General features: G+C 33.0%; 3 protein-coding genes across 3 annotated transcripts; all 3 read left to right on the top strand.

Moving 5' to 3' along the window:
* Positions 1 to 354: 354 nt before the first annotated feature.
* On the top strand, positions 355 to 6,969 carry LOC137820433 (cellulose synthase A catalytic subunit 4 [UDP-forming]). Its single transcript, XM_068624529.2, has 12 exons — positions 355 to 641; positions 992 to 1,190; positions 1,573 to 1,691; positions 1,786 to 1,852; positions 1,947 to 2,097; positions 2,758 to 3,370; positions 3,474 to 3,611; positions 4,185 to 4,310; positions 4,408 to 4,620; positions 4,727 to 5,245; positions 5,396 to 5,746; positions 6,090 to 6,969. The coding sequence occupies exons 1-12, from the start codon at positions 573 to 575 to the stop codon at positions 6,669 to 6,671; spliced, it is 3,147 nt and encodes a 1,048-aa protein (XP_068480630.1). The 5' UTR covers positions 355 to 572; the 3' UTR covers positions 6,672 to 6,969.
* A 371-nt stretch (positions 6,970 to 7,340) lies between these two features.
* LOC137820434 (Pectin lyase-like superfamily protein) lies at positions 7,341 to 10,795 on the top strand. The gene is made up of 4 exons (XM_068624530.2): positions 7,341 to 7,780; positions 8,165 to 8,392; positions 9,369 to 9,945; positions 10,250 to 10,795. The coding sequence occupies exons 1-4, from the start codon at positions 7,607 to 7,609 to the stop codon at positions 10,708 to 10,710; spliced, it is 1,440 nt and encodes a 479-aa protein (XP_068480631.2). The 5' UTR covers positions 7,341 to 7,606; the 3' UTR covers positions 10,711 to 10,795.
* A 3,460-nt stretch (positions 10,796 to 14,255) lies between these two features.
* LOC137820435 (RING-H2 finger protein ATL78) lies at positions 14,256 to 14,933 on the top strand. The gene has a single exon (XM_068624531.2). The coding sequence runs from the start codon at positions 14,267 to 14,269 to the stop codon at positions 14,765 to 14,767; it is 501 nt and encodes a 166-aa protein (XP_068480632.2). The 5' UTR covers positions 14,256 to 14,266; the 3' UTR covers positions 14,768 to 14,933.
* Positions 14,934 to 15,765: the final 832 nt, after the last annotated feature.

Here is a 15,765-nt window from a genome sequence, read left to right as displayed (position 1 = left end):
GATGCAAGATAAATAATATTTTCCAACAAAACTAAAACAGTACACATAACACAATTCCAAATGAGTCACAAAGTGACATATATGAAACATTGGATTGACTGAATGTCCAACAAATAGTATTGCGTTTTGTTGTTAGCTTTGGAAATTTAATGTGACATTGGAAGTGGTGCAATGTGTAGCATGTGGATGAACATGTTAGAACTAGAAACATTTGAGATGTTACATTGGGTTTAATGTTAGTATGAAGTTGGACGTGACATGATAACCATCTGGTGTGAGAAACCAAACATGCACCTAACTTGATGGTGTCACGTATTAAGAACTACAAAAGATGGTTCTCCTTGGAGTCGAAGCAAACAATGAATATAGGAAAAGCCCTTCACACCTATCGCTCCTTCCATGACGTCTCTTAGACTCAAACTCACCACCCTCCAACTCAAGGTTTGGTACACTCTCCTACATCTCCAACCACGACCCTGATGTTTCACTCTCAACCTACCATTTCTTATAAACCACCTTCTCCTATTCCACTCTTCCCCACCACTCTTTAACTTCCCTTCCCTTGCCTTGCCATGGCCTCAAACTCCATGGCTGGCTTCATCACTGGCTCTCATGCTCATTTCTCACCTGACTCCGATGAGGTATGTGCTCATCTTTTTTCATTATTCTCATTACATGTCATCGACTAGAGATTAACATATTTCAATTATTTATAACTGAACTTTACTCTGTTGAGTTAGACTTAAAATCTACTTACTTCTTAATATTGTTGAAGATCTCACATTCTTTATAAGTCTCATAAACTGGTTTTCTTAACATTGTTGAAGATCTTACATTTTTTATAAGTCCCATAAACTGATTTTATAAGGTTGAGTTAGGCTTAAAATTGTACGTCTTGATAACATGTTTTCCAATATTTGTTTAACATGAGTGAACTAACATGTTCCATGTTGGTGGTTGCTAACATGTCAGCTTATGTTATTTTTTGCAGCATCAGGCCCCTACTCGTCAACCTTCATCAAAAACATGTCGTGTCTGTGGTGATGAGATTGGATATAAGGAAAATGGAGAAGTGTTTGTGGCTTGTCATGTGTGTGGATTTCCTGTGTGTCGACCATGTTATGAGTATGAGAGGAGTGAAGGGAACCAGAGCTGTCCTCAATGCAACACTCGCTATAAGCGCCACAAAGGTTAGCTTAGTTCGATGTTTTTGTATGTGTTATTGTAATGGAAGGCTTCACATATAGTGTTTCTGATAGTTTTGATTAAGATTGTTCTGATACTTTTAGTTTTTCCTATAAAAATTACTGTTGTTTGGTCCCATAAGACATTTTCTCAAATGAACTTAAGAAGTTATAAGAGCAGTTACAATTTTGTAAAAACATAATATTCTGAAAATTTTCCATGACATTATGTATTTTTTTTAGAAAGCTGTAGACCTTTATTATGACACTTTGATTACTACTGAAGTTCCAATTCTGAATTTAGAATAACAGAAAAAGAATCTAAACTCATTTTGTAAGTTTGAAATAACTTGGTTTTGCTAAAACTTTGATGGTGGCTTCTGTGTAGGTTGTCCTAGAGTGGCTGGAGATGAAGAAGAGACCTTGGATGCTGATGATTTTGATGATGAGTTTTCAATTAAGAATCACCGCGAAGATCTAGATCGGCAACATGATGCTAATCATGTGGTAATTTCTTTATACTTAATGAAGCTTCTAAAATTAAGTGAATGTGAAAATTAATAATCTTTTATGTATGAGAGACATTTTGTGATTTTTTCAGGGAAATGGGGATTATAATCAAGAGAAATTGCATCCCAATGGTCAAGCTTTCTCTTCAGCTGGAAGTGGTAAGAAACTTGTTAAATTGCTAATTATCCATAATGATGATTTTTCTTTTTGGGGTATTCTGTTTTGTTTATATGTTGATCTATTGTTCTGTAGTTACTGGCAAGGATTTTGATGGGGAGAAAGATTTCTACAGCAATGCAGAATGGCAAGAAAGAGTAGAGAAATGGAAAGTCAGGCAAGAAAAAAGAGGGCTTCTGAACAAAGAAGATGGAAAAGAAGAGCAAGGTGAAGATGATGATTACATGTAAGTGATCACTTTCTTCGATTGCTTTTTCCAATGATAACAAAAGCCTTAAAATGTGTACATGAGATTGTTTCCTTATGTTTCTTTTGTACATGAGATTATCTATATGTAATTTTTCTAAAAGAGATTATTAAAACTTCCACCCTAAGTTTAAATATTGCTGTTATTAGTAGAAAAAGTGTCCATTTGGAGCAAAAACATTTACCATTTTGTTCATATTAAAAGCAGAGGATTTAAGAAGAAAACAAACAAATATCAAAACTAAATGTTGCACATTGTAAAGTGAAAGCTCACTACGGACACTTCAAAGTGAGCAATCATAATGAACTCACTTGAGTCACATGGCTCCTAAAATATACAATGCAAAAATTTTGATCTTCATGTGTATTTGTTAAGGAATGTACACAAAAATAATGTACTTTTGTTGTCGCCTTACACCGAAGGAAAATGTTACTTTCACAACTCCAAATTAAAATGCATAAAATGTTACTTTCACAACTCCAAATTAAAATGTACTAGTTTACAACAGTGATTTGATCAATATAATTTTAAAATTGTTTCATTTTAGTACATAATTGTTTCTCTTTCTAGTTTCAACATATCATCACTCTTCACACAGCATATTTTAACTGGAACTGATGTAGTTTTGTGACCTTACAGTTTGGCTGAAGCTAGACAACCATTGTGGCGCAAGGTTCCAATATCTTCAAGCTTAATCAATCCATATCGCATAGTGATTATTATGAGGCTGGTCATCCTGGCTTTCTTCTTTAGATTCCGAATCTTAACTCCAGCAAATGATGCATATGCCTTGTGGCTAATCTCTGTTATATGTGAGATATGGTTTGCATTGTCATGGATTCTTGATCAGTTCCCCAAGTGGTTCCCCATCACACGTGAGACTTACTTGGATCGCTTGTCCTTAAGGTTTGAGCGTGAAGGAGAACCTAACCAACTAGCTCCAGTTGATTTCTTTGTGAGTACTGTGGACCCTTTGAAGGAACCTCCCATTATAACAGCCAACACTGTCCTTTCAATCCTCTCTGTTGACTACCCTGTTGAAAAGGTCAGCTGCTATGTCTCAGATGATGGTGCATCTATGCTTCTGTTTGATTCCTTGGCAGAAACTGCTGAGTTTGCAAGAAGATGGGTTCCCTTTTGCAAGAAGTATAACATAGAGCCAAGGGCTCCTGAGTATTACTTCTCTCAGAAAATTGATTACTTAAAAGATAAGGTGCAACCTACATTTGTGAAGGAAAGAAGGTCCATGAAGGTGGGATATACTTGAGATAAACAAGTTGTTTTTGGTTTTATTTTTCTAGTGTCAATGTGCATCAGAGGCTTGTGATAAAACTTGTGTGTTTGCTCCACTGCAGAGAGAATATGAAGAGTTTAAGGTGAAAATTAATTCTTTGGTGGCAAAGGCTCAAAAGAAACCTGAGGAAGGGTGGGTGATGCAGGATGGAACTCCATGGCCTGGGAACAACACTCGTGATCATCCAGGAATGATTCAGGTTTGACTATTAAATCCTTAAGTTAATACGACACGGATACGGATACATTGATACGACACGGATATGGACATAGAAATATGTATAATTTCTAAAATGTAGGATACGGGGAGATGTATCTATATATTATATAATTATGATTTATATAAATTGATAATAAAGATTTACGTGCATAAGCATGTTTTGTTTTTTTTTGTAACAAAAGATGTTTTTCATGGCTGGATTAAAAGGATTTGTTCCTTATTTTTATAATTATATTAAAAATTTATATAATAAGTTCGAGTTTTTAAAAAATTAATGTATTTCTTCTTTTTAAAATTGTATTAGAATCGTGCTAGAATTGTCAGAAATTCAACAAATTTTTTTTGAATTGAACACTTCACTAATACGTATTCTACTAGTGTCGGTGTCCAATACGTCACCATTTACATTTAAGAGACGTGTCGAGCCTGATACTTCTTTCTTTTATGTAAATTTTCGTTATCTTGTTATAAAGGAACAGAACAAAGCAAAACAGAAATACATTGCATTTATGCATTGTCATCAACTGATATGGCTCCTGCACTTGCTTTGCAGGTATATTTAGGAAGTGCTGGTGCACTAGATGTAGAAGGCAAGGAATTGCCACGACTTGTGTATATTTCACGTGAAAAACGACCTGGATATCCACACCACAAGAAAGCTGGTGCCATGAATGCTTTGGTAAGAACAAAAACTTGATATTGTATTGTTTAGCTCTAATAGACCCAAATGTTAGAAATTGATTTTTAACTCTTTTACTGTTGTGTATCCTCCAAAGGTTCGAGTTTCTGCTGTGCTTACCAATGCACCATTCATGTTGAATTTGGATTGTGATCACTACGTCAATAATAGCAAGGCAGTAAGAGAGGCTATGTGCTTTTTAATGGACCCCAACCTTGGGAAGAAGTTGTGCTATGTTCAATTTCCACAAAGATTTGATGGTATTGATCGCCATGATAGATATGCTAATCGCAACACTGTGTTCTTTGATGTAAGTATCATTCTCCTAAAATAAAAACTAACTTCACAAATATGTGCAAATTTCATCTCACTGGCTGATTTTGAATGGTTTGTCTTCAATGTTGCTTTCATTATAGATCAATATGAAAGGGCTTGATGGGATTCAAGGTCCAGTATATGTTGGTACTGGAACTGTGTTCAACAGGCAGGCATTGTATGGTTATGATCCACCAGTGTCAGAGAAAAGACCAAAGATGACATGTGACTGTTGGCCATCATGGTGTTGCTTTTGTTGTGGTGGTTCAAGAAAGTCCAAGGCAAAAAAGAAATCAGGAAAAGGTCTCTTCAGTGTATTCTCCAAGAACAAGAGCAAAAAGAAAATGATGGGGAAAGACTATGTTAGAAAAGGATCAGGGTCCATGTTTGATCTTGAAGAGATTGAAGAAGGGCTTGAAGGGTATGAGGACTTGGAGAAATCATCCCTCATGTCCCAGAAAAGTTTTGAGAAACGATTCGGGCAATCACCAGTTTTCATTGCTTCCACCTTGATGGAAAATGGAGGACTTCCTGAAGGAACAAATAGCAATTCATTGGTCAAGGAGGCCATTCATGTTATAAGTTGTGGCTATGAAGAGAAGACTGAATGGGGAAAAGAGGTAAAGCCATTAATCTCAAAACAATGCAGCATTTGGATTTTCTTTATTCTTTTACACATTAAATGGGCTAATACATTTTAGTTCAAACTATTCATTTCATCTTTATATTGATGTCCCTGTTAAGTTTTGGCAAATGTGTTTCTTCTACAGATTGGGTGGATTTATGGCTCAATCACAGAAGATATTTTGACTGGATTCAAGATGCATTGTAGAGGATGGAAATCAGTATATTGCATGCCAAAGAGAGCAGCTTTCAAGGGATCTGCCCCAATAAATCTATCAGATAGGTTGCACCAAGTTCTGAGGTGGGCTCTTGGTTCTGTTGAGATTTTCCTTAGTCGCCACTGCCCCTTGTGGTATGGTTATGGAGGAAAACTTAAGTACCTAGAGAGACTAGCTTACACTAACACCATTGTTTATCCATTCACCTCCATCCCTCTGCTTGCGTACTGCACAATTCCTGCTGTGTGTCTTTTGACTGGAAAGTTCATCATCCCCACAGTAAGTACCACACAACACAACTATGAAGGAAAAAACTTACATGACGTTTCTTAGGTGTCTTTTGGTGTTGCTCTCCATTAGATAGATTGATCTTTTATGCAATCATATATTATGAAAATTACCATATAAAACTTCAACTTTTTATTGGAGAATAGTACCAAAGATACCTATAGAATGCATCTAGTTTTGTCCAACTAAAAATTGCTTGTGATTACTAAGATTGATCATGTGCTTTCACCTAAGATTAACATAACATTTAAAAGAAGAAAATGGAAGGGGAAACAGTAATGTTTCCATTAGTAATACATATTCTGAATATGAGCTTGTTTTTTCTTGTGTACAGCTGACCAACCTTGCTAGCGTTTGGTTTATGGCTCTTTTTATCTCCATCATTTTAACAAGTGTGCTTGAGCTCCGATGGAGTGGTGTTACAATTGAAGCCCTGTGGAGAAATGAGCAATTTTGGGTCATTGGAGGTGTTTCTGCTCACCTTTTTGCTGTGTTTCAAGGTCTCCTCAAAGTTCTTGCTGGAGTAGACACGAATTTCACAGTGACATCAAAAGCAGCAGAAGATGCTGAATTTGGAGAGCTCTATCTCTTTAAGTGGACCACTCTTCTCATCCCTCCAACAACTCTGATAATCTTAAACATTGTTGGTGTTGTGGCTGGAGTCTCTGGTGCCATAAACAATGGATATGGTTCATGGGGACCTTTATTTGGGAAGTTGTTCTTTGCCTTTTGGGTCATTGTTCACTTGTATCCTTTCCTCAAAGGTCTCATGGGAAAGCAAAACAGGACTCCTACCATTGTGGTGTTGTGGTCAATCCTTCTAGCATCTATTTTCTCATTGATTTGGGTCAGGATTGATCCCTTCTTGCCCAAGCAAACCGGTCCAGTGCTAAAACAATGTGGGGTGGAATGCTAAGACTGTGGATGCTCCAAACTCATTTGATGAGTAATTGCACTTGTGTGCATCATTTTATTTTCTTATTGCTATTGAGTGGTTTGCTTTGATGACAACAATTATCTGTGTACATAGTCTTCTTGAAGGACAAAATTGAGTCTGATTGGAATGTGTTCATTTCATGATACAACACAGAACCATATATAACCATGTCATTGTTTGGAAAAGCATATATTGTTCAGTTTTGGTTCTAGTAGTTGATTTTTCATCTATTAGAACTTGACTATTGAGAATAAGACTCAGTTTTTTGCCAACTTCATATGAATTTGCAGCAGAGGGTCAAAGCAAACTCCCAATTATCTTTTCCATCATTTATATCTGAATTAATGATGAAATCCTATGTTTTAAAAGATTACTTAATCCTAGTTTTCATTTTTCCATCAGTTGGCACACCTACTTCATCAATGTAATTAATTAATACAATGAATGAATGGACAAAATGGTTGCCAAGTGATGTATTTTTTATTATTGTTGTGTTGCGAATATATTTTTGCTTTAGTTTTATTTTCAATTTTTTATAAATGAAATGATAAAAATAATACTCAAATACTCAGATTGTTATAATAAGATTGTATATACAAAAATAAATTTTTTCAAAACTGCATAACTCAAGAAACAATAAATTTTTCTGGAAGAAAGAGCAACTTACAGTTGGAATGGTATGCATTAAATTGTGAAGCATGACTATTAACTTTGGGTATCCGTGTCTTTATAAAGGCTCATGGAGAACATGCAGACAGAGACAGCTAATTCAAAAGCATATTATAGAAAAGAGGAAGAAAGGAAGTGTCTTAAAGTGCTTATACCTACCCCTTCATAGCTTCTATCTGTTCCTCTTAATATTTGTTTGACAAACCAAAATCTACATTGTAAATTTGTTTCCACCATCCAAAACTATGAGATGCTCAATCTTGGTCTTTCTCTTACCACTGATAATAGCACCAGAAGTCACATGCTTCAACAAACATGCACCACCATTGTCCCATTTCAGGAACAAATTTAAGGATAGAATGGCCATGGCCATGGCCATATCATCCCAGCCACCCTCTCCATCTCCATCTACCAAGATGGTATGTTACAATATTTCTTTCTTTCTTTTTGTTATGTTGAGGAAATATAGAGTATACACATATTATACAGTGAAGAGAAGTGATATTTGACAACTTGCATCAGTCTACCATCTCATTTCTTTGCTTAAAATTTCAGTCTTTTTGTATTAAACAACAAAAATATTCTTTCTTCATATCATGAATGAATCACAGGTTATATACTGAATCAGGTTGTCAATGTATCATTACTCTACCAACCTGGATCAGGTTGTCAAATGTATCATTACTCTACAATCAATGTCAGTTTGACAGTGTACAGATTTTGGACTGAAAGCATAGAAAGTGGTTTTTTTTATGTAAATATTTTGTGATTATTTGCATGGTGGTGGTTTTGGATGTGATTAGAGTGGGAGAGTGGTGTATCCAGCTGAGTATGGTGCAGACCCCACAGGGGCACATGAGAGCAGTGATTCAGTTATGAAAGCTGTTGAAGATGCTTTTGGGATTGAGAGTGAAGGTGAGTTGGTGGGAGGAGTTAGAGACCTTGGAGGGGTTGTGATTGATCTGCAAGGTGGAAACTACACAATCAGCAAACCCATCAAATTTCCTTCTTCTGGGGGTGGCAATCTTGTGGTCAGCATCTCTCTCTTCTTCCTCTCTTCATGCTTCACTTTTTGGTATACTTTGCTGCCATTCTTCTATTCTCTTCATTTGGTTACTGTCATTGAAATGTATGAAGCTTCCATTAGCATGAAACAAAATTGAGAAAAAAGAACCATACAACTTTTTGTCAAAGGATAGTTCAAACCAACCATTACATTTATTAAACTATAAAACACCTCTAAAATAAAAATGGTAAAAGGTATTACTACTTATAATAATGTCACATTTTGTTTGACTTTTGTAGGAATAAAGGAAAACTTTATTATTAATTTCACTTTATATATTGCTGATAAAACAATAAATGTTTTTTATTATAGTGAGAGAAATTTAATTAATATAAAAGACAAAAATATTTATTAAAAAATGATAAATAATATTTATAAAATCTAAAGTATTAAGAACATATTTTAATTTTGATAAAAAATTAAAATAAAATGAAATAAAGGACGTATTTTTGAAATACTTTCTTTAGAATAGGTGTTTAAGGTTTTTATCACAAGAAATAAAAATGTAAGTAATATTTTAATTTTTCTAAAAAATTAGTGGGAAATTTTCAATATATACCTCCTTCTTCAGAGACATTTCTTTTCATTTTTATCATAACATAATAAATTATTAAGAACATAATAAGAAAAAAATGAGCATTCTATTGATATTATAGAATGATTTCTTTTACTAAAATATCAAATAAAATAAGACATTAAAAGTAGTTAGTTTAAATTTTAGAAAGTCCAAAACTATTATGATATAGAAACGAGTAAATTATTAAATGAGCAATTAAGATGATAAACTGTTATCTTTCTTTTTTCAGAAGGTACTTATAATATATAATTACTTAACATCACTATATAAGAGGGAAGTTAAATTGAAGTCATTTTCCTTGCTTAAAATGTTGCAGTCCTATGCTTAATCTTGTTGCTAAGCATTTACATAAATGATTAATCAGGTAAAAGGAGGAACATTGAGAGCTTCTGATTCATTTCCCACTGATAGACATCTTGTTGAGTTATGGGCATCTAATTCCCAAAAGCTTTCAAAAACATCAGTTTTCAACAGCATGAAACTTCAGCAACCTAATGGTGTTTACTATGAAGACATAACATTCAGAGACATTCTCTTTGATTCTGGCTACAGGGGTGGAGGGATATTCATTGTTGATTCTGTGAGAACAAGGATCAACAACTGCTTCTTCCTGCACTTCACAACAGAAGGGATTCTGGTTGAAGGTGGCCATGACACCTTCATATCAAACACCTTTCTTGGGCAACACTCAACAGTTGGTGGAGACAAAGGGGAGAGGAATTTCTCTGGCACAGCCATTGATCTTGCCAGCAATGACAATGCAATCACAGATGTTGCAATTTTCTCTGCAGCCATAGGAGTTCTCCTGAGGGGCCAGGCCAACATACTCACAGGGGTGCATTGCTATAACAAGGCCACAGGTTTTGGTGGCATTGGCATTTTGGTGAAACTAGCAGGGAATTCACAAACTAGAATTGATAATTGTTACATGGACTATACAGGTAATGGTTATTATATTCATATACTCAATTTCACTTGTTATAAAACTTTCATGTTCGATATTACTGATATTACCGTACAAATTGACATCTCAGTTATACTGACACCTCAAATAACAACAATCATCTGTAAATTCAATTTCAATCATCTGTAAATTCAATTTCACTTCTATATATGTAACTTTCATTCTTATTTTCTTCTTATACTCAAACTATCATTTGTCACATCACTGTTTTTCTTTCTCTATCTCCTTATTCTGCTCTCACACACCAAAATTTGGGTGTATGTTTAACTTTTTCCATACAGCAATAGTGATGGAAGATCCAGTTCAAGTTCATGTCACTAATGGATTTTTCTTAGGAGATGCTAACATAGTTTTGAAGTCAGTTGAAGGAAAAATTTGTGGTTTGAATATAGTTGACAATATGTTCAGTGGGAACCCCAATAACAAGGTTCCAATTGTAAGTCTGGATGGGGAATTCAGTAACATTGATCAAGTGATAACTGATAGGAACAGTGTGATTGGTATGAGGCTGAGATCAACTGTTGGGAAGTTAATTGTGGGAGGAAATGGCACAAAGTGGGTGGCTGATTTTTCAAACGTTTTGCTATTTCCCAATAGGATTAGTCACTTCCAGTACTCATTTTATGCTGAAGGGGAGACCAAGTTTTTGGCACATTCTGTGACCAATGTGACTAACAATGTTGTAGTTGTGGAAAGTGAGAAACCAGCTCAAGGGGTTGTTTCCTTCTTGGTTGAACAATGAGTTGTGTAGGCTTTTTGGTTATGTCCTTCTCTCATCAATCAAATTGTGATTCACCAAAACAAAGGTAACACATTTTTTTTATTGGAAAACATATTGTAGTGTTTATAGAAAAAAATAATCCATAAAAACAATCAATTAACCACTCTAAATCATCATGAAAATGTTCAATCCCTTATTATGTATATACATACATGCATACACACATACATACGCAAACATAAACGTGTATACACGCAAACACAGACATATACGCAAACAAATATATTTGTGTACACATAAACACAGACATAAACACCAAATTTTCAAATTATAACTTGAACAAGGAACATTGATGATAAGACTTGATCAATAATCATTTATTACAAATTCAAGCGATATTTAAAAATTACTCAAACAACAACTCCATACTCAAACAAATACTCAAACAACAACTCCGCATTCAACCAAAATATGAAAAAAATAATAATAATAACACACCTTATACATAGTCTATATCTAACAAATTCTAATTTATCTATCATTATAAAGGAAATGATTTTGTTAGACAAAAAAAATAAATATACTTGATAAAACATTGTAATAATATAATAATATTTTAAATTAAAAAATAATTAAAATATTAATTTATCTATTTGTGAAGAGTATACTACCCTAATATAAAAATCCAAAACGACTTATTTTAATTATGTTTTCATTATTAAATTAATATTCAGTATTTAACAACAAACGATAATAATATTAGTATATTCATATTGGCATGACACCTTATTGTAGTATGATCGTGTTAATATTTTTATTTCATATTAAATAAAATTAATAAAGAAACAAAGAAAGATTACATAATTAAAATAGAGAAAAAAATAAAATTTACAAAAAATACTTAATTTTCAATTAGAATACAGCAAAAGACCAAATATCAGGACAGGATACCGTACATTTTCAGTTAATTATAAAATTGAATGAATAATTTTATGACGTATGTTAATAATAAAGTTATTTGGAGGGAAACTTAGATTATTCATAAGTGTGAAGAAATTTTGGCTGACCAAAATCATAAATTTATTCAATGATTTATCAAACCATTAACTTGTAAATAAGGCCATAAAGAAAGCACCCAAAATAGATATAAACTATTTACTGATTTTACCGTACGAAAAATTGGCAATTTTATTAATAATTAATATTTAATCAATTTAAAACTTTATTTAAAAAAAAACTCAAAATTCAATTCTACTCATCATGTCGCAAGTAACAATTGTAACAAATACCAACGTTAAAAAGAAAACTAGCATTGATACAATCATTTATTTATTTAGTTAATCAGTACTTAAATTCAAATTCTTTAAAGTTAAAAAACCTTTAATTTTGATCTTCCTTTTAATTAAAATTTTATTAAACATCTAGATTTAGAACATTTAACACTTGATGTAAACTAATTTCTTGGACGATTTTATGAAATCTAACTTGTGAATTTCATCATTAAAGGAACAATTATTGTTTTATATTTTTTCATGAGTTTTTTTGGCATACTTTATATAGTAATATACATATAAAATTTTCTTTAAAAAAGTATTATAAAATAATCAACTTCAATCCATTTTTTATCTTGAGGAAACTGAAATCATATATCATTACTATTATTTTTAAAATTATAATTGAGCTTAGGTGAACCACAAAATACTTGAATCCTTTTGAAGCCTTATCTTTAGTAAAATTTGGTCACACTCATAGACAATCAAATTAATTCCAACCATTAATCAGATAATCACGCGGATAGTCGAGAAGGCCGACATGTCTGAATGGTCGGGAATGTCGAATAACTCTCTTAATCCAAACACAACTCGTAAATCGACAATTAGTCAATTCAGTCAGTTTAGTTGTAGGCTCTCTTTTGAATCCACGAGCAAACCTATGATAGCTGAGGCCCATCTAAATGGTATAAATACCAGAGGAAAACACCAGAGGTAATTTTTTTCTTTCGACTCACCTGCATATTGTACTCGGACTAACTTGATCGTTGGAGTGTCTTTGCAAATTCTCCCCACTCATTCGACAAAAAGAAGAACCAATCGGGGACTATCACACCTCGAGGTCAGAAAGAATGGAAGCAGAAGACAAAAAAAAGTCACTATAAAAGGAATCCGACCTTGTAAGAACAACTTATACAAAGCTAAAATCAATTGAAAGGATATATCAGAAGAAGGAAATGGACAACATCACTTTTTTTTAAGATAAATGAGACAAAGAAGATGATGATGAGAACATTTTATGAATATTGTACAGAATTATCCACTTCAATGTCTGATATATCAGAACCTCAACATTAATGAATGAAGTGATAACCTAGACTTCAATTCATGGTTCCTCCACACACACATAGAACAAAATAAGAGTTCATAATTTGACTTATGAGAGATATAATCATTCACGTATCTTACTAGACAATGAGTCCAAGTGCACTAAAATCCGCAAGCTTAAAATTCATATCATGGAACCAAGGAAAAATGATGAGTTGCTTTTTTGGTGTGCTTTCAAACGCATAAACATAAAGGAAGACAGTGGATTATCAACTCAGCAATATTCCATGTCCTTCCCTTGCCCCACCAATCTCCACCCTCTCTTTAATTACCATTCCACCACTCATTTATCTTAATTAGATGATAAATATATTAACATTGTAAAGATGTACAATTTTTTCTGGAGAATTAAGGCTAAATATCACTACATGGAGGGTGTTTGAAAGCAAGATTCCTACCAAAGTCAACCTGGAGAGACGAGGGGTTCATATTGATAACAATCTTTGTTGTTTGTGTAGGGTGTCAAAGGAGTCGACAAGTCATCTGTTATTCGGTTACAGAATCACTTGGCTAGTTTGGAATCTTTGTTACACTTAGTTAGAAGTGAATTCGATAAATCTTCTCTCTCCTAGGTCACATTTCGAACCGTTTAAAATTCTTGATACGATCACTTTAGTTAATCTTATTTTGGGTAATGTTTGGATTGCATTGGTAAGTGATATGAGATTTGGAGACATAAGAATAATTTTTTATTCAACGGAGGGATGATAGACTATTCTGAAGTCTTCTCCTTGACACATGTTAAGGTTTGACCTTGAATCTCCAAAGGTACCATTAGCGAGTTTCTCGTTCTCTGATTGGTGCTTAGAATCCCTAATATGTATGTATTCAATTAATAGTTGCTCATAAGATGACAAGGTTGGTCTTTGAATTTTAAGTCGTTTTTTAGCTAGTTGTAACAGGATAGACAGTTGAAGTTTTCTTGAGATGTATGTCTCTTTTACTCTTTAGGAGGGTTGGACCACCCCTAAAGTGGATCACATTTATTATATTTTTTCTTATTGATCAAATTAAAAAATTGTAAAGTGTCATTGGAAACACAAATCACTCTATCCTAATATCACTTTTTCTTTGTTATATTGTTTAACATTTGTATATCATTTAGTAAATTTGTAATGATTGTAATGTAAATATTAGTTTATATATATATAAGCTACATTTCCTTGAGGTGATGGAATGTGTCTAAAAAATTGTGAAAGATGATAGGTGAAACTGAGGCTGAGAGTCCCTTAGGTGCACCCAGTATGAGCCCTATGACAGCAGCCAAACCATGCACACCATCTCCATCTGAACACAGCATCAATTTGATGGTTATTTTGGCAGCCATAGTGTGTGCTTGTCTTTGTGCTCTTGGTCTGAACACAATGTTGCAATGTGTGTTCCAATGTGCCAATCGTGTTCTGACTCAACCCTTTCAATGGATTGCCTCAAGGAGACTGAATTCTGGCCTGAAGAAGACAGAAGTGGTGGCTCTGCCAACCTCAACCTACACCCATTCTGGTGGCTCTCCATGTAACTGTGCCATTTGCTTATCAGAGTTCTCTGATGGGGACAAGATAAGGTTCCTCCCAAACTGCAATCACCCTTTTCATGTTCATTGCATCGATAAGTGGCTGCTTTCTCACTCTTCTTGCCCAACTTGTAGGAACTTCCTCAAGTCTACTCATTCACTACACTCCTTGCATATTCTAGTATCATAGTTTCATCCACCTTCACATCTTTTGATACTAGCTACAAGAAAATTATTAAATAAAAATTAATTTTAGATATCAAAATAATTAGTTACTATTTGAGTAAATTAAAGACTATTTTATAAACTAAAAAAATTATTGGTATCTAAACTAGTTTCTATTATTAATAGAAAATTATAAAATAGTTTCTAAACTGTTATCTAACTCTTATAGTTATCAAAGTTTTAGCTACTTACTATTTTATATTCCAAGTTAGTCTCTATTAGTCTTTTAGAGACTAATTTAGAATCTAAAATATTAGTAACTTAAACTTTACTAAACTTAGATAGCTAATTTATATATCAATTTAGAAACTATTTTATAAATTTTTATTAATAATAGCAACCACTTTAGATATCAATAGTTTTTTAGTTTCTATCTAATTTAGTTAATATAGTGACTAATTATTTTTTGTCTCTAAATTTAATTATTATTTATTGATTTTCTTGTAGTGTTTGGATCACTCTTATTCATGAGTTCAACTCATAAAATTTGAGAGAGTTTTTTATAAATTAAATTATGTTGTCTTATTCATGAGTTTAACTCATAAAATTTGAGAGTTTTTTATAAATTAAATTATGTTGTTAGAAAAATCAAGATGAGTTAACAAGACTCACATGGCAAACTTTTTTTAAAAGGTGTATTCTTCTTTCCTTATTGTGAGATGTTCTTTATTATTCTCTCATGAGTGTGTCTAAAAAAAATTATACACTTAAAAGTTGATTGAAATATGAAATAGATAAAAAAATATATTTATTTTTAAATTTTTTAACTATTTATAATATTTTAATAAATTTTTAACTTAATAAAGGTGTTTAAGTCATCTTAATACTTGAGCATATCTAAAAAATAATTTTGGTTTATGAGAAAAGGTTAGTTTTGGTTTTTTATTATTTTTATATGATTAGTAGGAAGACTTAAACCTATTACCCTACATAAACCCTATGATAAAAATCCTATTAATTAAG

This window comes from Phaseolus vulgaris, chromosome 9, assembly GCF_051622355.1.
Source record: "Phaseolus vulgaris cultivar YP4 chromosome 9, ASM5162235v1, whole genome shotgun sequence".
NCBI classification, from domain to species: Eukaryota; Viridiplantae; Streptophyta; class Magnoliopsida; order Fabales; family Fabaceae; genus Phaseolus; species Phaseolus vulgaris.
Note: the sequence above shows the minus strand (reverse complement) of the source record. Positions and strands in the feature narration are given on the sequence as shown.

Bases quoted from the DNA above. Each gene is read 5' to 3' on its own strand.
- LOC137820433 (XM_068624529.2), top strand. From the start codon at position 573: ATGGCCTCAAACTCCATGGCTGGCTTCATCACTGGCTCTCATGCTCAT. The intron at 2,098-2,757 runs GTAAGTGATCAC...GTGACCTTACAG, and splicing joins GGTGAAGATGATGATTACAT to TTTGGCTGAAGCTAGACAAC. The intron at 3,371-3,473 runs GTGGGATATACT...GCTCCACTGCAG, and splicing joins AGGAAAGAAGGTCCATGAAG to AGAGAATATGAAGAGTTTAA.
- LOC137820435 (XM_068624531.2), top strand. From the start codon at position 14,267: ATGATAGGTGAAACTGAGGCTGAGAGTCCCTTAGGTGCACCCAGTATG.
- LOC137820434 (XM_068624530.2), top strand. From the start codon at position 7,607: ATGAGATGCTCAATCTTGGTCTTTCTCTTACCACTGATAATAGCACCA. The intron at 8,393-9,368 runs GTCAGCATCTCT...ATGATTAATCAG, and splicing joins CTGGGGGTGGCAATCTTGTG to GTAAAAGGAGGAACATTGAG. The intron at 9,946-10,249 runs GTAATGGTTATT...TTTTCCATACAG, and splicing joins TTGTTACATGGACTATACAG to CAATAGTGATGGAAGATCCA.